Source organism: Oncorhynchus tshawytscha, linkage group LG26 (assembly GCF_018296145.1).
Source record: "Oncorhynchus tshawytscha isolate Ot180627B linkage group LG26, Otsh_v2.0, whole genome shotgun sequence".
In the NCBI taxonomy this organism is placed as follows: Eukaryota; Metazoa; Chordata; class Actinopteri; order Salmoniformes; family Salmonidae; genus Oncorhynchus; species Oncorhynchus tshawytscha.
In genome coordinates this window covers 30,843,938-30,867,141 of record NC_056454.1, presented here as the reverse complement: position 1 = coordinate 30,867,141, position 23,204 = coordinate 30,843,938, and the positions used below count along the sequence as shown (strand labels likewise).

At 41.6% G+C, this 23,204-nt stretch overlaps 1 protein-coding gene across 1 annotated transcript in view; it reads right to left on the bottom strand.

Annotated features, from left to right (window-relative positions):
• Positions 1–5,885: 5,885 nt before the first annotated feature.
• LOC112223576 (serine-aspartate repeat-containing protein I-like) overlaps positions 5,886–23,204 on the bottom strand; it is a 28,341-nt gene continuing 11,022 nt past the window's right edge. Inside the window, exons 2-10 of the mRNA XM_024386650.2 lie at positions 19,179–19,532; positions 18,977–19,030; positions 16,192–16,224; positions 15,846–15,878; positions 11,596–11,679; positions 10,730–10,747; positions 6,215–6,331; positions 6,060–6,113; positions 5,886–5,936 (exon numbers count right to left, since the gene is read on the bottom strand). Coding sequence (XP_024242418.1) covers positions 5,905–5,936; positions 6,060–6,113; positions 6,215–6,331; positions 10,730–10,747; positions 11,596–11,679; positions 15,846–15,878; positions 16,192–16,224; positions 18,977–19,030; positions 19,179–19,532 — 779 coding nt within the window. The 3' untranslated portion in view covers positions 5,886–5,904. The remainder of the gene's footprint in view (positions 5,937–6,059; positions 6,114–6,214; positions 6,332–10,729; positions 10,748–11,595; positions 11,680–15,845; positions 15,879–16,191; positions 16,225–18,976; positions 19,031–19,178; positions 19,533–23,204) is intronic.

Sequence of the window (23,204 nt, the reverse complement as noted above, 5' to 3'; positions counted from 1 at the left end):
TCTCCCTCACTCTATATGGCGTTGGCCCACTCCAGGGCTTTGCCTGAGAGGCAGGAGACGAAGCCGGACACACTCTCACGCCCCGAAGGAGCCAGGTGGACGGTCGCCAGGTAGAGCTCCAGCTGTAGTAGAAACCCCTGGCATCCGGCAGCCGTCCCATCATACTCCCTCGGGAGCGCGAGTAGAATCCCGCTGGGACCAGGTGGAAGAGGGGTGGACAGTGGGACAGGTTGTCGTGGAACTGGTGGAGGCGCTGGATAACCTCTCTCTCACAACGATCCATCGTTTGCAGCACGCGATCCATAGCTTTGCCCAGACGTTGCAACATGGTCGCGTGCTGCTGAATGCGCTCCTCCACTGCAACTGGGAGGGCGTCTGCTCCTGCTGACTCCATTCTTGAGGTGAGTCAGGCGCAGGACAGCAGATATGAGTAATAAAATACTTTACTCAAAATTTCAAACATAATACGTAATATACACGGCCACACAATGCGGACCACAATATAATACAACAATCAATCACTCACAAATACAACATGTAGACCAGGGGGTTAAATAATAAACAAGTAATTGATCAAGTGAAGCCAGGTGTGAAATGACAAAGACAGAACAAATGGAAAATGAAAAGTGAATCACGGTAGCTAGAAAGCCGGTGACGTTGACCACCAACACCGCCCGAACAAGGAGAGGGACCAACTTCGGCGGAAGTCGTGATAGTGTGACTGTGAGTGAGTTTGCTCGGCCCTCCCTCACGCATCTTTGGTTCATTGGTTGACACTGCATGTCTGACAGGAACAACAGGTGAGGCTGTTTGTCTGAGCAGACAGTCAGAACGAATGTGTGTGCACTTGAGCATTTAGGCCTATATTATTTTACTTCTTTTTTCGTTCTTTAAATCTTTTGATTATTCATATCTTAATTAATTTTTAATTTTTAAATTTAATTAATTTTTTTTATAAATAGATTCAGCTCTTCTGATATGCGAACTGGCTCTCAACGTTCACCTACAAGAGCCAGCTCTTAGAGCCGACTCGTTTGCGAATGACCCTTCACTATTAAGTAGCTGGCTAGCTATTTATTTGAATGAACTGAAGTTCAATTTCAATAGGCGAACAACAAGTGGCTACCTAGATAATACTTACTTACAAGGATTCCTTAATCATTGCTAAGAATAATGAAAATGACTGCAGTTTTTACTGGTCATTGTTTTCAGGCTGGTTGTATTTGCACTGGCGAGGTACCCCAGAAGTTCGGTCGAACAAATAATGCTTTATTACCAATGCTGTATTGTAAACACACCGTTCGTGGCCGGTGTTTGCTTGTTTGCAGACTTTGTTGTACAGCTTTGACAGTGCTACAGATACTGACAGTGTTATTTGACGGTCAAACAGTGATATCTGATGTGTATTGTTTTTGACACGCAAAGACCCAAACGGCATTCCATAATCTCTCTCAGTTAAGTTTGTTAAAAAAATTTGGTTCACTCATAGGCCTATTTGGAAGATGATCAAATATTTTCATAGCCTACATAGAGAAGCATTGTTGTTTCAGCAGGAGCCATTTGCTTTCCAACTTGTGCTATCCCATTATTGTATTTGAAATATTGTGAAAGGCCTGTTTTGGGTGCATGCTGTTCACTGACAGATTTGCAAATCATAAACCTGTGCTGGCCCAACCCGAATCAGTTATTAGAATATCGGGCGCGGGCTGAAAATCTACCTCTTCACATAAAGAAGAGGCAACTCGAATTAACTCTGATCGCTTTTATTCTAATGTTTACATTGCAAACAGTGAAAATTATGTTTCATGCCTCGAGAGGTACCAGACCCTGGCAAATAGGTTCAGAAACGAAACAGTCCAAAACTGAGAGGTGACTCAAATGAAACACTGGGTGAAGGGAAATCTTAATGCTACACAATTCTAGAAGATTATGTGCTTTCAACTTTGTGGCAACATTTTGGGGAAGGCCCTTTCCTATTTCAGCATGACAATGCCCCTGAACACAAAAAAGGGTTCTACAGAAATGGTTTGTCGAGATCGGTGTGGAAAAACTTGACTGGCATGCACAGAGCTCTGATCTCAACCCCAGCGAACACCTTTGGGATAAATTGGAAAGCTGACTGCGAGCCAGGCCTAATCACACAACATCAGTGACCGACCTCACTAATGCTCTTGTGGCTGAATGGAAGCAAGTCCCTGCAGCAATGTTTCCAACATTTAGTGGAAAGCCCCCCCAAAAGAGTGGAGGCTGTTATAGCAAAGGGGGGACCAACTCCATATTAATGCCCATGATTTTGAATGAAATGTTCAATGAAACGGTGTCCACATACTTTTGGTCATGTCGTGTCTCTAGAACCTAAAATGGTTATGTTGCTGTCCCTATAGGAGAACCCTTTGAAGAACCCTTTTTGGTTCTAGGTAGAACCTTTTTGGGTTCCATGTAGAACCCTTTCCCTTTCCATGTAGAACCCTTTCTACATGAAACCCAAAAGGGTTCTCCCTGGAACCAAAAAGGGTTCTACCTAGAACCAAAAAGCACTCAAAGCAACTGAAAAACGTCCATGGCAGGCATTGCTGTTACCAACCTTATCTTTTTACATGACTTCTGAGTGATAGAAAGCACAAGCACCACCACCCATCATTACTATGACAACTAGCATAGCAATATCAGCAAATGATTGCTGTCTGAACACACATAAATCTGATTTTGTCACTTGTAAATTGCTGTTTGGACCGTCAGTATTCCAAAACACATAAAAAATAAAATGATCGTTAAGGCCTGCAGTGTGAACAAGGCAAATGCTTTTAAAACCAAATTATCCCCCTCCTTGATTGATAATACCAAGTGGATCATAATCGTCAAGACCAGTGAACTGTTTGGCACTCCTTCACAGACAGACACACTTATTTATCATGTGGAATAGGGCATCTTGTCAGTTCTGCTGCAGAAAATTCCTCCAGCACCAAGGTCAATGCCATGTGCAAAGGAAGGATTACAGTTGATAGGTTAGGATAGTTGACTACAAATATTCATACACACAATACACATAAATACATTTGAATAATATATATTAAGATGACTGTGAGTCTAGCCAACAACGCATTCTGACATTTCAGCTCTAATTCATTCATGAATTGGCCCAATTTAATACAATATCCTCGATATTCAATATTTATTACCACCACCTGTCTTGCCTTGAACTACTAAAGTGTATTAGTCTGTCGTGACACCAATAATCATATTTGTTTCTGCATTCCATGATCACAAGTTTGTTGTCTGTTTGACTTACAATCAAATATTTCAAAACACCAATTATGCCAGTGTGCACTTCCTGATCTAATTAGCTGGTGAATGCTTATGGATGATATGATGATGATATGCACCCGTAAGGTGAGAAGTTATTCAGCGCAGGTTCCCACATATACCTGTAGTAATGCACCTTATGCTCCAGGCCTTGCTTTATGTATCTGTCACTATCAATCACTACAACCGTGTGTGTGTGTGTGTGTGTGTGTGTGTCCGCCCTCTGATGATGAATACCTGACATATCAAGCTGTCCTGGTCATGTCTGATTCATACAGGCAGCTGTGTCTCAAATAGCACTGACCCATATGTTACTGACTGGGTTTGAACCAGACTTTGCCACACCCTTCACACACAACAGGCACATGACACATAGTTCCCCCTTAACAGCTCCTTTATTCAGGTCTCCAACATTATTCAAAGCAAAACAAATAAGTGCTAAAAGATTAAAATCACACAATTCTCAAACACAAGATAAAGACAGATTCCTTAAATAGCAGACCGTAGTATTCGGTACCAACTTGTATCATCATTACTAAAAACATGATCAGATTGGGAAAGTGCTTCTCCAAAAGAGGCCTTGTCAAGATAATGATATTCAGAGCAGTTAGTTGGCTAAAGGACACACAGATCATGGGACCAAGCTAATCAGAAAGTGCTTCTCTGGAGTTTAAGTCTTCGACTGTGAAGCTGTACTGGGCTGGCCTGGTTACGCATCCACCATAGTTGCTGGAGCCTTGTTGGAAAGAACAATATGAAAAGAAAATATGATGGCCAGCACAGTACTGTTCGGGTCGGCCCTATAGTGTAAAGCAGGTACTGGGTTCTCAAATTGTGATCTTGGAGAGCTGCTGGGTGTGCAGGCTTTTGTTCCAGACCTGCATTAACAGCACAGTGCACCCAGTAGCTCTCCAGGACGGGCGTTGGAGACCCCTGACAGTCTCCATGGTGAAGTGTGTGACAGTCCTGCCTAAGTCTAGAGCAGGGGTGGGCAAACCTTAATTGCTTGAGGGCCACATCGGGATTTTGAAATTCAACAATTGGGGGACCAATTGTTTGTTAAAATCATTTTGGGGGCCTCCTGCATTGCAGTGCTTGAGGCATCACTACAGACCCGGGTTTGATCCCAGGCTGTGTCACAGCTGGCCATGACTGGGAGACCCATGAGGCGGTGTACAATTGGCCCAGCGTCGTCCGGGTTAGGAGAGGGTTTGGCAGGCCGAGATTTCCTTGTCCCATTGTGCTCTAACAACTCCTGTGGCGGGCCGGGCGCATGACACGGTCGCCAGGTGTATGGTGTTTCCTCTGACACATTGGTGCGGCTGGCTTCCGGGTTAAGTGGGCATTGTGTCAAGAAGCAGTGCGGTTTGGTTGGGTCGTGTTTCGGATGACGCTTGGCTCTCGTCCTTCACCTCTAGTCCGTACGGGAGTTGCAGCAATGGGACAGGACTGTAACTACCAATTGGATACCACGAAATTGGGGAGAAAAGGGGGTATGTCTCACGGGCTGGATTGAAGTGTCCGGCGGGTCACTACTTTACCCCCCCGGTCTAGAGCTATGTCCAAAATGGCTCCCTATTCCTTTCATAGCAGGGCTCCAAAATAATTCCACTATAGAGGGAACAGGGAGCCATTTCAGACTGGCACTAGTAGTGAGATAGAATCGTGATCAGGCCTGCCAGGTGAACCATCTACAGAGCAGTACCCTGCAATTATATCTGCGACCCTTTGCATGCAACAAATAAACTCTGATTTGATTTGATAAATGTTCACATTCATTGTCACATTTTAGACAACCCGCCGGTAAAGGTCTCCAAGCCCCCAAAAATACCAAGCAAACACACAACAGGGGCGACATCTTCTGTCCTCTTTGCCAGCTCTCATACAGCTTCCACTTCCCAGCTCTCATACAGCTTCCTGAACAACACTACTAGCCAGGTGGTCCAGTCTGTTGCAGCTTTAGCCAACTCATCTCGGAGTTCCTTAATTGTTACCCCAAATGTGTATGGCTTGACAATGAGAGAAGAGTTGGCTACATTCATTATGGGACCAGGCTAAAAGAGTTGGCTACAGCACAATCAACATGGGACCAGGCTAAATCAAGAAACCAACAACAAACAAAGGTACCATTTCAAATAGAGGAGCCATTTTATCCAAAATAACCTAGAAACTAATAATCATGAGCTGTGCCTATACACATTGTTTACGATAGATCCATATAAATTGCGCTGCCTTCTCATAGACAACATAGAATGAGGTTCTGAGCTACAGTACAGTACATCCCAGGACTAGTATTAGTAGAAATAGGCATACATTGTTTCGGTGCGGTTTAGTGGACAGAAACTGTCACCCCTTTAAACAGATTACAAATGTGATCATTAGAAGACACAGAGATACTACTGATTGGTCTCACACTCTAACGTGGTACTGAAGGTGCATAACCCCACACAACTATCTCACAGTTTTACAGCTATATCAGTTCAAGGCCTAAAGATTGAGACAAATCTGTGTTTGAGTGTATGCGTATGCGTGTGTGTGTGTGTGCGTTGTGGGAAACTCTGCCGCTGGTCCTGGTTCTTTTCCAGTAGAATCTCAGATGATCTAGGATGAATTAGTCAGCAAATTGCTGAGAACTGCAACCAGAAAAGGACATGCTGGATTAACACCGGACAATCACAACACCAGACAAACACAACACCACACCGCAGAATAGTGTTTTATTAGTTTGATTTATTAAGACATTACGTACTACGTACCCTGGGGATCTGACTGGGTCTCAGCCTTCTCCTTAGGGCTACTTACTACATCCCCTGATGGAGAGACAGGGAATGAATTTATCTCTCTCTCTCTCTCTAGTGGTAAATGTAGCTACATTAACAGACTGTACATTATGTAGTTGATGGTATCTCACCTCCACTGTTCTTGAAACAGAGCTTCTTCTTCTGATAGGCGAAGTATCCGGTGGCAGCTCCAACGATCGCCACGCCGATAGCACACAGAATGCTCACAACCGAGCCAGAGCTAGCCCCTATAGAGACAACAGTACACTGGTTATAACGCTGCCTTTAATGCAGCTTGTTGCGTGGTTCTATTAGGTGCTTCTGTACAGTATTTTCACAGCAGATTTATTTCATATCAGGTAGTGCAGTGTGATGCTGTTACATTCAGACATACAGTATGTTGCATCCAGACATACTGTTCATACACTGTAGGGCTCTGCTTGTGTCCAGAGCAGTGGCGTTCCTTGTGAAATGTGGTGAGGTTGTATGTGTTTGCATTATAATGCGTGTCTAAAACGCCAGAGAGTATTCTGAAACATACATCCAATAATTACAGTCAGTACACTACCCTCCACACAACTGTCAGCAGGTACAACTACTAACTCTGTCAACACATCCAGTTCTTAACGCTGTCACTGCGTCAATCGAAGCACATACAGTAAGACAATACGACAGAGCGGAATGCCATCACAACAGAGTCACTACACACAAGAAATAACAACCATAGTTTACAGTTTTTCTCAATTGCTAAAACACTAAAACCCATTGGCTGAACAAAGTTCTCAGTTGCCTGGACTCATTTAGCTAATTATGCAGTCTGTTGTCAATACCTTAAACCATTTCACATGATAAAACACAATTTGCAGATCTCACTTAGACTCTAAACACATTCTCATTCTCAAACCACATTCTGCACTCTAATGCACATGTCATCCATACTGGTAAACACAAGTGGCAACAATCAAATACAAATAGAGAACATATGTCATTGATTGAACACAACCAAAATTGATTTAACCTGTTTCAAATGATGCGACACAACCAATATAAGCCAGTTCAGAGAGCAAACAGGTTGTTGAAGGTGGGAAGGAGAAAGTCTGAGAATGGATACTGTAGTACAATGCATTGTAGGCTGTATGCTGTACAATGGATGAATTGTATGGCCCTGAACATTGTGCTTTCCATTTATTAACAGTACTAACTGCTCAATAGATTTTGACTGGTTGCAGGTTCATATCAACAAAGAACAAGAATTAAAGTATCACAGAGACAAAGGACAAGTTTGTGAGATGCAGGGTAAAGTACTGTAAAAATAGGGGTACAAGGAGGAGGAAGAACAAAATTGCAAAGAGCAAAGCAGAGAAGTAATTTCTGATCCATTTTGAGCCACTATGATAGAACATGTTTTCGTTCATCAAAAGTTCATCATTTTTTAGATTAAAAATGTACTTCTCCCTGAGAATTGTATGTTTTGAACAATGTGTTTTCTATTTTTCGGTGTATTGTTTACTGACTGGTTGAGAGTGTATATCATTTTGATCACTTTGTTTATGATTTGAGAGCCGTGCTTGATTTTGAACACAGGTAAAACTGTTTTGAGGCGAATGTTTCATTTTGCAAGAGGAGTCAGAGGATATGTAAATAGTGCTTAATAATGAAGATGAGGTTTTGTGTTTAATGTTTTCAGGAAATGGAGCAAGGTTTCAGAAATATATATCCAAAATGTCCATTTATTTGGCGCGTTTGATCCAGAAAAACACCGGTTCCAATTTGCGAAACGTGACTACAAAATATCTCAAAAGTTACCTGTAAACTTTGCCAAAAAATGTCAAACTACATTTGTAATATAACTTTAGGTATTTTTAAGGTAAATAATTGATACAATGGAAGACGGGATGATCTGTGTTCAATACAGCAGGAAAACAAACTGTAGCATGCTTTCTGGTCACGCACCTCTATCTAACAGCACACTTCAAGTGACCCTAGTTCAAGATGGCATATTAATGATATGCATATCTTATCTTCTGGGGATGAGTAGCAGGCAGTTGAATTTGGGCATGCATTTCATCCGGACTTGAAAATACTGCCCCCTGTCACCAAGAAGTTTAAACCTTTATTTAACCAGGAAGGGCTCATTGAGATTCAAAATCTATTTTTCAAGAGCGTCCTGGCCAAGATAGGCAGCACCAAGTCGTTACAAAAATTATTACAAACAAACAACATGAAAACCTACAAGTACATAATCTAGTAAAAACCATAGAATTCACAAGAGTATAACAAAATCAAAAACAGCAAATTAAAAACATTGACAGGTCAGGGAATCAGTCTCAAGATCATTCATCAGTAAAAACACCAATCAGGACAAGTTTAAAAGTATTTTGTAAGGTGTTCCAAGACGATGGCGCAGAATACATAAAAGCCCTTTTACCAAATTCAGTTCGGACATTTGGAACAGTTAGCAGGATAAAGTCGAGGGAACGAAGAGAGTACCCACCACATTTCTGAACAATAAAAATGCCCAAATAAAAAGTTAGTAAACCCAAAATGGCTTTGTAAATAAAAGTACACCAGTGCCTGAGCCCACAAGTGACTAAAGAAGGCCAGCCAACCCTGGTATACAAAGTGCAGTGGTGCGTAAGGGTTTTGCAGTTTAAAATAAATCTCAAAGTGCCATGGTAAAGGGTGTCAATTGATCTCAAACACTGAGTGGAAGCATTCATATATAAAATATCTGTCACACCCTGACCATAGTTTGCTTTGTATGTTTCTATGTTTTGGTTGGTCAGGGTGTGATCTGAGTGGGCATTCTATGTTGGATGTCTTGTTTGTCTATTTCTATGTCTGGCCTGATATGGTTCTCAATCAGAGGCAGGTGTTAGTCATTGTCTCTGATTGGGATCCATAGTTAGGTAGCCTGGGTTTCACTGTGTGTTTGTGGGTGATTGTTCCTGTCTTTGTGTTTGCACCAGATGGGACTGTTTTAGGTTTTCTCATGTTTTTTGTTAGTTATCTCATGTGTAGTGTCTTTATAAATTAAAGAACATGAATAACCACCACGCTGCATTTTGGTCCGCCTCTACTTCACCTAAAGAAAGCCGTTACAATATCCCCATAGTCTAGTAAAGGCATAAATGTAGCTGATACTAGCCTCCTTCTGGCTTCAAAAGAAAAACAGGCCTTATTCCTAAAATAAAATCCCTATTTCAGCTTAAATGTTTTGGTAAGTTGTTGAATATGCAATTCTAAAGAGGCCGTCATCAATTAAAATTCCAAGATATTTATATGAGGTTACAACCTCAATCTCCTTGCCCTGACAGGTGGTAAAAGGTTCAGAGGTCTATTTCTTGCTTTAGAAAACACCATTAGTTTAGTTTTGTCAGTATTGAAGATAAGCTTCAATTGACACAAGGTATGTTGAACAGTATAAAAAGCAGTTTGCTAGTTCTGGAAAGCTTTTGTAAGAGACGAGGCACAACAGTAAATAACAGTATCATCAGCATAAAAATGAAGTTGCGCATTCTGGACAATTTTGTCTAAATCAATTATTTAAATAGTGAATAAGAGAGGACCAAGTACAGAGCCTTGGGGCACACCATTAAAGACAGACAATTTAACAGACATAAGCCCATCAAATTGAGTGCACTGAGTTCTATCAGACAGATAGTTAGCAAACCATGCAACTGCATGCACTGAAAGACCTACACTTGACATTCTCTGCCTTAGTATAGCATGATCAACTGTATCAAAAGCCTAAGAGAGATCAATAAAAAGTGAGACACAGTGCTGTTTTTTGTCAATGGCTTCAGTGATATAATTTAAAACCTTCATGGCTGCTGTAATTGTGTTATGCTTCTTCCTGAAGCCCGATTGGTAAAATAGAGTAAGTAAATAAAAACTCTTTTAGCTGTTCACTCACAAGGGTTTCAAGTATTTTCACCAGGGTTGACAGCTTTGAGATTGGCCTATAAATATTTAAAAGAGTTGGATCTCCCCCTTTTAAAAGTGGTAGGAGAAATGCTGATTTCAAGATTTTCGGAATTTCATTACACAGTAATAAACTGCACCAAACGTTCGCAGGTGGGCGGTTTAGGCAGGTACTATAGAAACTACACATCCCCCATGCACACTGTCTGCACGTGCTCAGTAGTGTCTGAGAGGACACCGTGTCCTCATACGCACATACGCAGACACACACACACACACACACACACACACACACACACGATAGAAATGGAATGTGGGGGAGAGAACCCTCTGAGACAAGAAGGGACAGGTAAAACACTTAGCCCCCATCAATGATCCCCGCTATCACAGTATGGAAACTAAAAACCATTCCACAGGATGGAAACTAAAAACCATTCCACAGTATGGAAACTAAAAACCATTCCACAGTTAGGAAACTAAAAACCATTCCACAGGATGGAAACTAAAAACCATTCCACAGGATGGAAACTAAAAACCATTCCACAGTATGGAAACTAAAAACCATTCCACAGTATGGAAACTAAAAACCATTCCACAGGATGGAAACTAAAAACCATTCCACAGGATGGAAACTAAAAACCATTCCACAGTATGGAAACTAAAAACCATTCCACAGGATGGACACAGAGAAAAAAGACAGAGAGGGAGGGAGAAGGACTTACCTTGAGCTTCCGCTGTGCCTGTTCAGAAGAGAATAGAAAGAAACACACAATTATTAACATAACACACACACAAATAAAACACACACACACTAACACATCCACAATAATTCACATATTATAAACTGGGTGGTTTGAGCCCTGAATGCTGATTGGCTGACAGCTGTGGTATAAATGACAAAACGTTTATTTTTTCTGCTTTAATTATGTTGGTAATTAGTTTATAATAGCAATAAGACACAAGGGGGTGTGGTATATGGCCAATTTACCACGGCTAAGGTCTGTATCCAGGCACTCCGCGTTGCATTGTGCATAAGAACAGCCCTTAGCCGTGGTATATTGGCCATATACCACACCCCCTTGTGCCTTACCTTTTAACTGACTTGCCTAGTAAAGGTAATGTATATATATATATATATATATATATATATATACCTTTTAACTGACTTGCCTAGTAAAGGTAATGTATATATATATATATATATATATATATATATACAGTGCCTGCTTCTGTGGTATGGTCTGGAAAGAGTGTCTGTAATGTAGTTGATGCTCTGGCCCCTCTGCTGAACTTTGCATATGGATCCTTTTAATGCTGGAGCAAGTGACATTTCAGGCTTCAAACATAAAGATATTCAACAGCAATAATGATGTAGGAATGTTCAGGACATGTGTCTGGTTCCATACTCGCAAGCCTGCCTGGTTCTATATTGTGCTTTAGTCAGTTCTTTTAGCCTGGGCCTGTAATAACATTTATATTTAATAGTGTTGTATAACTTTCTAGCCTGCCTGGTTCCACTGTATATATATATATATATTCCTATATATTGTATGTGTTGTAGCCACCACCACCAGTATAAGATACTAACCAACTGAGCCCCCTCGGCGGCTCTTCCCTCCCATGGGTGTCTCCTTTGTGGGCTCGCTCTCCTCTTGTGCTTCAGGCTCAGCTTCTGTGAAGGAGGGAGGAGAGGTGAGACAGGGGTTGTCAGGGAGGATCGAAGAGAGGTGAGACAGGAAGAAGAACAGAGACTCTTGTCCTTCAGTTGTTTTAACTCTCTTTCTCTTTCTCTTTCTCTCTCTCTCTCTCACGGCGAGGCATGGCTTTAACGTGCTGTAGGGTACAGCCGTAGGGCACTTCCGTTACTATTATGTGAAATGTTCTTCCTTTACTCATAATCCGTCAACGGCAATATTCATTTTTTTTATAATTCTAATTAAACATTTAGGATATGCTTGGTTAGTCTTTAAAAAAATGTGTTGATTCTATTGACATTTTTTTTCAAACAATAGATACCAAAACATACACATACAAAAAACAACACACAGACAAACACAAACATCAACAACATCACCCATGCCCAGACCCACCTGTTCCCACCCCAATCTCCAGTGCCTGCACTACTCTCTGCCACGTCCTCAAATTCCACCATTTTGTTTCTCTCTGTCTCTCACGCTCTTTCAATATTCAGATAATGAAGCATATGATTGTTCGATTGTCTTAATGAGGGAGAATTGGTTGATTTCCAGTTTTTAGTATATGTTTTTTCAAGACAATTGACAAAAAGAGCATCAGCCAACCCATCGTGAAAGGATGTTAGATCGAATCCCCGGGCTGACAAGGTAAAAATCTGTAAATAAGAATTTGTGACTGACTTGCCTAGTTAAATAAAAAATAAATATGTGACCCGTTTCAGAGCTTTTTGAATGTTTTTATTTTTTATCAAAGTGCTTTTTTGTCAGAAATGCCTTCTGGATCATGTGAACTTTCATGTGCCTTAATAACAAACTTGCATGTGTGATGACCCTCCCACTCTGTCTGCCGAATTCTTTCTCTTTGCTCTTGTTTTCCTTAATAGGATGTCGGTGGGCGGAGCCCGGAGGGTCGTCAGTGAAATGGGACACACCTGGGCTCGGGTGTGTCCCAGGATAAATGCACCTTTCCCCATTCATTGAGGAGACAATCTCCATGCAGACAGACAGATTTTGGTTGTGGTTATTTTGTTTCATTGCGTTGGCAACCATTGAACATGGTTGGTTAGCTAGTAAGAACATGATTTGGCAATATGTTCATTGATGTTTAACTAAGTAAAGTTAGGTGGCTGGCTTGTTATCGTTACATGTGTGTGATCTTACACATAGTTTACCTAGCTAGGTTCATTGTTTAGCTAGTCTTAAGCTAAAGGGTACAACACCCATTGAATATGGCCAGTGTCAGCAAAGCATGAGTGAGAGGTTGGCTGGCTGAATGACTGACTGGCTGGTTAGGCTGTTTTCATGTTATCCAGTGGTAAACAAATAATTGGCCAGAGCATCTAGTGTGCGCTCTGAACGCTCCGAGAGCAAAACGAGATGGGAGGGCTAAAGCTTAAGAGGATGTGAACGATGCTGAATGGGTGTAGACAAAGAGCTCTTCACTAGATACCAAAATATTCAAAGGCCATTTTTTCAAAAGTGAGTTTACAAGTTTATCAACTTTAAAAGCAGAATTACTTTCCCATTGTTCCTCAAATGCAGTGTATGATATATAATTTTGTAGCTCTGAGTCTCTCCTTTTATCCAATGTAAAAAACACAATTTCAAATGTTGCTACATAATATCAAATCCAGGTGGTGAGTCACATATGACGTCTTGAAATAAGCAGACAGATTAAAAGCACATTTACATTGTAATACTTATGACAGCCAACTTTCTGACTCTGCCGATAACTTTTGTACTAAATCATTCCCAGAAGGCATTGATTATTGTTAGTTTTACACTTAAAGGATTGCTGTGTAGATCTGTACTTTTTACATTTGAGTCATGTAGAAGATGCTCTTACTTAGTAATGGCATTCAATGGCATTCATCTTCAGATAGCTAGGTGGGACAACCACATATCACAGGAATAGAAAGGTCATTTTTCCTCAAAGTAGCTATCAGTAGAGTCAGAGAAAGGGGGTCGGTTCATGTGCAAATGCTGGTTCGGCTTGTTTTATTTTTTTGGGGGGGGGTCAAAGTGAGGAGGACTAAGATACTGTTTGGAAGATATGCTGTCCTAGCTTCAGGGGGAAGCTGGTTCCACCATTGCCAGGTGCCAGGACAGAGAAGTGTTTAGATTGGGCTGAGCGGGAGCTGCTCTTTTGTAGGGGTGGGGGGGCCAAGAGACCTGAGGTGGCAGAACGGAGTGCTCGGGCTGGGGTGTAGAGTTTGAGCATAGCCTGAAGGTAGGGAAAGGCAATTCCTCTTGCTGTTCCATAGGTAAGCACCATAGTCTTGTAGAGGATACGAGCTTCGACTGGAAGCCAATTGAGTGTGTGGAGGAGCGGGGTGACATGAGAGAACTTGGGAAGGTTGAAAACCAGGCAGGTTGTGCATTCTGGATACGTTGCAGGGGTTTACAACAGCCAAGAGCGAGTTGCAGTAGTCCAGAAGGTAGAGGACAAGTGCCTGGATTAGGACTTGCACCGTGAGTTATTATTTTGCCATTATAACATTTTCCACGTTTTATATCCTGAGATTTTAGAGTATTCTGAAAATATTTTTAGCAAGGGGGGCATTGAGTTTTCAATTGCAAATAAATTCATTAAAAAACCTACAATGTGATTTTCTGGATTTCTTTTCCTCATTTTGTCTGTCAATAGTTGAAGTGTACCTATGATGAAAATTACAGGCCTCTCTCAGCTTTTTAAGTGGGAGAACTTGCACAATTGGTGGCTGACTAAATACTTGATTGCCCCCCTGTATATTATATTTGTATTAAATTAATTATTTCAGCTGGTAAGTTGAAAGCTTACAATGTTTTTAATAGAAAAGGCCATTCAAGACGGTCAAAAGCCTTTTTGTCATCTACAGCTATTATTGATAAATGTATCTTTTTTCATAGCGTATTGTATTATACTGAAACATCTTCTTCTATTTGTTTGGAAATGTCTATTTTTAATAAACCCTGCTTAATTAATTCATATGTATCAAGTCTGGTTGGTCATTTTTTAAATACTTTGTTGTCTTAATCAACAAACTACATTATACCTAAAAAAACACTTTCATTCTAAACGTAAAAATGTTAGCATGAACAGACTGTCGCATGGAATGTACGTCATGATTATCAGCCAAAGAGCCTATTGACATTGACTTTCTTCAATTAGCTAACTAACCCTGCTTTTAAGATGCGAAAAGCTGTTAGGTACCGTTTTGTTTGAGCAATAGTAGGGTTGTCTCTTCAGCTGGTTTCCGGCAAGTTGAAAGGACATATAGGCAAGCCAAAAATAATCAATTTTTCTATATACCTAGACCGTTCCAAGGGCAGGCAAAGGCTGGAAGTAGTTACATGACGTGTCTAAGCCTAGCAAATTAGATTGAGATGAACTTCTCTCGCTAGCCAGCCAGCTAACGTCAGCTAACTTGCAAAAAATCTAACAAACAGTGAAGAAAGTATAATACGACAGCTTTGCTAGCTTTACTGTCAGTGTTAGAAGGCCGGTTAACAAATTAGAGAGGCAGAATAAGTATCATGCAAATCATTTGTTGTAACATTCACTTATGTTAATAACGATATGTGAGGCTGCTGAAAACTCGTGTCAGTAGTTTGCTTAGGATGACGCTAAAGGTAGGCTAATTACATTGGAGTAAGGGGAGTAGCCTACTCTGGAGCATGGTCACACCTCGCGGGTGTATCTATTCTGATTGTTGACAGAACCCGGCTGTGGCAGTCATTATGGTAAAGAACAACATCCAGAACTGAAGAGAACAGGTGGAATGTCCCTTGAGGATGAGAACATAGAGCACTGCCCTGGAATGGATGTCAGTACAGATAGGACTGCTGCAATAATGGCCAAGCTAAACACAGAGGACTACAGTAGCACTACAGACTGCACAGACTAGTGGTATCTGTGACACCACTGTTGTAGGCCTAGCTGTAACTGCAGCAGTGGAAGGTGACCTGGATTACCTAACATTAATAAATGCCACCTCGCGAGAGTCTGATAACAGAGCTTCTGAAACACAGTAACTGTTTTGTTCTACTAGTTCTATAGTAAACCATCTTTACTGTCTCATCAGAAATCTGCAGTCTTATAAATGCAGAGGGGAATACTGCTATTTTGGTATTGACAGTACCACAGTAAGTAAACCATCCTTACCTGGTTCAACAGCTTCAGACAGATCTAGTTCACCTGCAATGGAAACAGACACACAGAAACAGCCATAAACACAGATAAATATAAGCAGCACATGCAGGTTGATTGATGACTGTCTGAGATGCAGAGTTGTTTGTTCAGCATACCGGGGAAAACACGTTGAAAACAGAGCAGGTACTACCTGAGCTATATATTTACATTTTTCCATTTCAAGTGTTTTGTGTTTTGGGCCTAATGAACACCACTCAGATGTCAATGTCTAACTGTAAATGTGTGCAGGTGAGAGGTGATGGTTAATAGATCAGGGGTTTAGAGGTAGGAGGGGTGTGAATGTGTTGACGTGTTTTACCTCCGTCTTCTGGTGCAGGCGCCGCTTCAGACTCTGAGAAACAAACAGACCTTTATCAGATACCATGACTATACTGAGAGGACATCATTGGCAAATGTGATACTTATTACAGTAATACTATTTTAACCCATCACTCTTATCACTCACAGAAAACAGATCTAAACTGTGATTTAGGTCGGGATTTAATCTGATCGCCCCTTTCGGCTATGCACCTTCTAAAGGGCAGCTGATCTCGAAAAACATCTTAACTGGTTGGAAACATCCTATATTTACACAAAGTGTAAATAGCATAATTCTGGTCATAAAGTCAGTATCTTCCAAAACCGAGATTTACGAGATTTAGGGAATCTGTTACGTTCCGAGATACATTGGATATTTGAGGGTTGGGTTTTGATTTCAATGATGCCCACTACACGGGGATGGTAACGCCTAGGGAGAATTGTCATGCACAGAGAAACAGCTGCGCTGATCGCACTATTTCTAATAATAGCAGAACCTACAGACATCGAGACAGACCTGTCCATTATGCAGCGCCTCAGACTTGTTTACATAAGAAAACACATTGCCATTGTTATGTTGAAAGGACACTTGGTCCCTAAGCCCTTTATCGAGTGGCCACTTGCTGATATGACAGTGATCACTCGAATCTGCACACTGTTTTGGGCAAAATGAGAATTTAGACAGTGCACACTTGCATCCCAAATGTCAATTGTCATTATTCCAAAATTCAAAACCTATTTGCGAGCGTCTTGTGTCCAATCACAACCTGTTCTGTAGCATGATTCCCTATGAAACACTGCCAACTAGATGGTAATAGATAGTGAGAAAGTTGTAAAAACAAAACAGCACCGAAGCACACAAGCTGATTTAGCTAACGTAGCCTGCTTGCTGAATGTGCCTGCTAGCTACTAGATAGCTTCATTGACAAAAATGGAACTTAGCTAGCTGTTGATTTTGGGCACTGATAAACAGTGTGTAGCTTGTCCTTTATTAAGGATAGTTTAACAGCTTGCTGATGAAGTTGTAGACCTATTCTCAGAAATCAGTCCGTACTAACAGCATGTTTCTAAACAATGGTGAGTTAGCTTAGCACCGCAGCAGCTGACTCGTTTTCATGCAAAAAAAAATACTTCAGAAATACTGCACAAAACACCTTAGCAGAAATTTCACGACTAAGACCTCCCCGACAGAAACATCAAAATGTATTACAGATTTATTGATTTACACTACATGACCAAAAGTATGTGGACCCCTGCTCATCGAACATCTCATTCCAAAATCATGGGCATTAATATAGAGTTGGTCCCCCTTTGCTGCTATAACAGTCTCCACTCTTCTGGGTAAGCTTTCCACTGGATATTGCTGCAAGGGACTTGCTTCCATTCAGCCACAAGAGTGTTAGTGAGGTTGGGCACTGATGTTGGGCGATTAGGCCTGTCTCGCAGTTGGTGTTCCAATTCATCCCAAAGGTGATTGATGGGAATGAGATCAGGGCTCTGTGCAGGCAAGTCAAGTTCTTTCACACTGATCTCAACAAACCACTTCTGTATGGACCATTATTCCTCCTCCATCAAACGTTACAGTTGTCACTATGCATTCAGACAGTTAGCGTGCTCCTGGCATCTGCCAAACCCAGATTAATCCGTCGGACTGCCAGATGGTGAAGCGTGATTCATCACTCCAGAGAATGCATTTCCACTGCTCCAGAGTTCAATAGCGACAAGCTTTACACCACTCCAGATACACCTGTCAGCAATGGGTGTGACTGAAATAGCCGAATCTACTCATTTTAAGGGGTGTCCACATACCGTTGTATATATAGTGTATCTTCAATTAATAAACTATTTTGAGAGTGAAGTGGTTGTGGCTATGTTGTGGCTGCGAGGATTCAAGAGGGACAAACAACAATAACTTCCAGGGTACGATATAGCGATCATAGCACACCCACATCGAACCACACCCCATTACGCAAATCACTTTTTTTTAATGAGCAGCAGAAAACCTAGGAGCAAGCCCAGGCAAAAACGGTGAGTTCAGCCGCCCTTTAAAGGCTATGTTCCCATGTTCGACTGCGTTTCAGCGTCTTCCGTGTATGCAGTCTCTGTGAACATGGGAATGTGGGGGCGGCTGAGCTCATTATGCCAGTTCAAACGTAAATTATCTTTAAATGTGAAGTCAGCCATGAAGTCGATCTTCCACGGTCTGGAGTGAATCTAGGCATTAAACACACATTTCATAATAAAGTAAGAACTACACAGAGAGGGATGGGGGTGAGTGTGTATGCCAGCATGTGTATTTTGAAGGAGAAAACTAATATAAATTCATTTTAATTTACACTGTTAGAGGAGAGTGCATTGAGGCCTACACACTGGCAGAATCACAGTATCAATATATTTGGATATACAGTTTGAGTTCAACAGTTTAAAACTTCTTTCAGGACACTTTGGCCTTGCATTCCAACATACATTTTGTCTATAATTGAACTTCTACATTGTCCTGTGGGAACTCTAAAAGGTCATTGGCTAGAATGTCAGGATCTGTTGCTGTGGCAGGCTGTTGACTCTGTCAGTCAGTCCTCAGAAGGCAAACTAAATTGACTCTCCCCACCGACTTCACCTGAACCTCCAGCCCCTCCACTTTAGATTCCCAAAAGTAAGGACAAATGGATCCAAGAACTTGTTCATACACAACACTACCATACAGCTAAATGAATGGAAATGGGTCACATACACTTAATAGACATGCAAAGGTCATGAATGTACTGTAGTTATAAGGGGTGTCTGACCTGCAGCTTCCTCTTCTACAGCAGGTTCCTCTGCTTCTGGTTCTGCCACCTCCCCTTTGAAACACAACAATAACCATTAACAACTGTGTGTGTGTGTGTGTGTGTGTGTGTGTGTGTGTGTGTGTGTGTGTGTGTGTGTGTGTGTGTGTGTGTGTGTGTGCGTGCGTGCGTATGTGCGTATGTGCGTGTGCGTGTGGCTCACCTGGTTCTGGCTCAGCTTCAGGGGCCACCTCTACTTCCACTGCTGGTTCTTCTACTACTTCCGTGTCCTCTGTCGAAGCCTCTCCTTCTGCAGTTGCAGCCTCATCCTTTGTAGCCGGAGCCTCCTCTTCTGCAGCTGCAGCCTCTTGGTCTGTAGTCGGAGCCTCCTCTTCTGCAGCTGCAGCCTCTTGGTCTGTAGTCAGAGCAACCTCAGAACTTGCAGCCTCCTCCACTTCTCCTGTCGGGCCCTCCTCAGCTGCTGGGGCCTCCTCTGCGGCTACTTCCTCTGCTTCTGCCTCAGGCTCTGCTGCTTCTGCCTCTGCTTCCTTTGTTTCTGGCTCAGCAGCAGGGTCTTCTGGAGAGAGGAACATACTTTTCCTTTAGCAGGCAACAGGTATGGTGTCCCACATCACATTTTATAACATCATCAATAAATATTCAGACAGACGTCGACTTTCAGATTGGCAGGACTACTCTAGTGTGTGTGTGTGTGTGTGTATGTGTGTGTGTGTGTGTGTGTGTGTGCGTTGCAGTCATAGGGGGCAGTGATATTCCCCTATTGTAAGTAAGGTGCAGCATTGTGCCAGAGAGTGTAGAGGCGAAACAGCAGACTACCTTCTCACTCCAACACTCTTCTTTCTCTCAACCAGACATGGCCAGCTGGCCCTAGTGGGGCACAGTGTGTGCAGAGTGTGTGCTTTTGTTTCAGCCCTACTCCTGATCCACCTTCTGATTTAATGGGCCACACTGAATAGCTGACTAGTTGAATTAGGTGTTCGAGCTGAGTTGGAACAAAAGTCTACACACTCTATGACCCTCAGAGACTGGAGTTGCCCATCCCTGTTCTAAAGACCAGAATCAATAGTCCTGAAACACAATCCATCAACAATGACCAAGGCAGGCATGTCATAATGTGTGTGTACTATATGTACTGTATGTCAGGAAAAGAAAGACAGAGACTTAAGACTACTGTTCATTAAGACTACTGTACCTAATTGATAATGGAATTTATATGTTTAAATGAATGATTAGAATATTCCACCCTGAAACCATATAATTTTATGTCATAAATCATAAATTAAATAAATCATGAATCATAAAATTATTATAAACGATGTGTGTAGTTTTAGTCAGTAAAAGTATAATTAATGATGTGTGTAATTTTAGTCAGAATTAGGGTAAAACATTATATCTGTACAATATATAACCTTTTTGGGATAGGGAGCAGCATTTTCACTTTTGGATGAATAGTGTGCCCAGAGTGAACTGCCTCCTACTCTGTCTCAGATGCTAATATATGCATATTATTATTAGTATTGGATAGAAAACACTCTGAAGTTTCTAAAACTGTTTGAATGATGTCTGTGAGTATAACAGAACTCATATGGCAGGCGAAAACCTGAGAAAAATCCAACCAGGAAGTGGGACATCTGAGGTTTGTAGTTTTTCAAAGCTTTGCCTACCGAGTAAACATTGAGATATGGATAAGGTTGCACTTCCTAGGGCTTCCACTAGATGTCAACCGTCTTTTGAAAGTTGAATGAGGATTCTACTATAAAGGAGGGGCTCATGAGACCTGTTTGAGTCAGTGGTCTGGCAGAGAGCCTCGGTCTCATGACACGTCTGGATGAAATTCTCGCACCTCATGAAGATGGATTACTGGGCTGAACACGCTAGCAACAAGTGGCTATTTTGACATAAATTATGGAACTTTATAGAACAAATCAGTCATTTATTGTCGAACTGGGATTCCTGGGAGTGCCTTCTGATGAAGATCATCAAAGGTAAGTGAATATTTATGGTGTTGTTTCTAACTTTGTTGATTCCAAAATGGCGGCTATTACTCTGGCTGTTTTGAGTTCTGAGCGCCGTTCTCAGATTATGCTTTTTCCGTAAAGTTTTTTGAAATCTGACACAGCAGTTACATTAAAGAGAAGTATATCTGTAATTCTGTGAATAACACTAGTATCTTTTCTCAATGTTTATTATGAGTATTTCTGCTAAAATCCCCGGATGTTTTGGAATCAAAACATTACTGCACATACCACGCCAATGTAAACTGAGAGTTTTGGATATAAATATGCACATTATCGAACAAAACAATCATGTATTGTGTTACATGATGTCCTATGAGTGTCATCTGATGAAGATCATCAAAGGTTAGTGATTAATTGTATCTATATTTCTGCTTTTTGTGACTCCTATATTTGGCTGGAAAATAGCTGTGTGTGTTTTTGTGACTTGACTCTGACCTAACATAATCATATGTTGTGCTTTAGCTGTAAAGCATTTTTTAAATTGGACACGATGGGTAGATTAACAAGATGTTTATTTTTCATTTGCTGTGTGAAAGTTACATATTTTTTTATATGTTTATATGTTTGAAATTCGCATGCTGCCTTTTCAGGGGAATGTTGTCGAGGAAAGGTTAAGGAGAATAGAAAATGTTTCAATTGCGATGAGACAGGACATTTCACCCAGGAATGTAAGGCTCCCTGTAAACATTGTGACTGAGTAGGACACAACCACCGAAATTGCAAACATAAGGGGAAGGACAGGTGCGACAATCGGGAGAGAAAGAGAGAGGCAGAGACAACGAGAGCGAGATTAATGAGATTCCTCGCTGGAGAAATGCTTGGACCTTTAAATTAGGGCTATTTTCTGGGAATTGTCTCGGTAGTACGTGCCTGATTTTACTACAGATATTTATGATAATAGGGTAATTTGCGTCTCTGTCATTTCAATTGTGTTGGTGGTCCAGTGGTAGAATTCTTGCCTACCACACGAGACACTCTGGTTTGTATCTCAGCCTAGATGCGATAGACTAAAATTTGGGTTTCGGATTGTAAAACAACTATTGATATATTTTGCCTGGAAAGATACGGATGTTAGTGTTTGTTTAAGATATAAACTGAACATTTGAATAGCTTGTTTAGGTTAAATTGAAAGACTAATTCATTCTAAATAATAGCGAGACAGTCGAGTTCTATGTAGACCAAATGGGGTCTCTAACCCCTTGGCAGTCTAGAACTATGAGCCTTTATGGAAGATATCTGTGCAGGTCCCCATGTAGTTCATGGAAACAGGTCATAGCTCACACTGAGAGAGAGGGTTATATAAATCCACATACCCAGTATGGAAGAAGATGGAGTATAGTGAAGGTGAGGGTTTTTGACTGTAACCTGGAGCAAGGGAAGTATTGCATAAAGGTACGAATTACCATTAAAAATGTAAAGAAAGAGGATCTAGGGTTATGGTATGTTGGTTTTGACCAGGTTTCGGTTGACACTACAGTACCATTCCGGGTAACAGAGGATAGAGCTGGCGAGAGTTCTACAGCCATCCAGAATACCAGCAGTACCCCTGACGAAACGGACATTACCCGTGGAGTCGTCCAGAGCCAGGGACCGGTGCGGATAGTTCAGATGAAAGATCTGAAGGAAGTGATTGAGGTGGAAACTGGTTTTGGGGATTCCAACCTATGGTTGGAATGGATTCAGTATACAGCCAGATCAGTAGCTAAAGAAGAATGTTAAGCCTGTGCCATAGCCAAACCTCAGTTGACAACCACCGCGTTTCCACTTGTTGGAATTGATTCACCCAGGGGAACGGCCTGTATGGTAAAGCTGTTCATGAAGGCAGGGAAGCCATACAATGACAGTTGCATTGATCTGCATTATCTGTATCCCCATGTGCCCATTACATCCAGACTTCCCCCTTTCACAGTTACAGGAGGAAATTACTATTGTATGGCTCGATACATCACACATGGGTGGGACGTAGGGGAAGTAAGAACATGCAATAGGACAGAGAATGTTACAACCGACAAGACAATGAGGGACCTGACTGGATGGTTGAGTTCCCGAGGACTTTAGTAAGATAAAAAGGCCTAGAGCGGATGTTTGGTGGGGTGTGGAGGTATGAAGCTGTGGCCTAACCTGCCTACAAATTGGACCGGTATTTGTGCACTAGTGCAGTTAGGCATGCCCTTCACCCTTATCCAACACAAAGACCTAGTGCCAGGTAG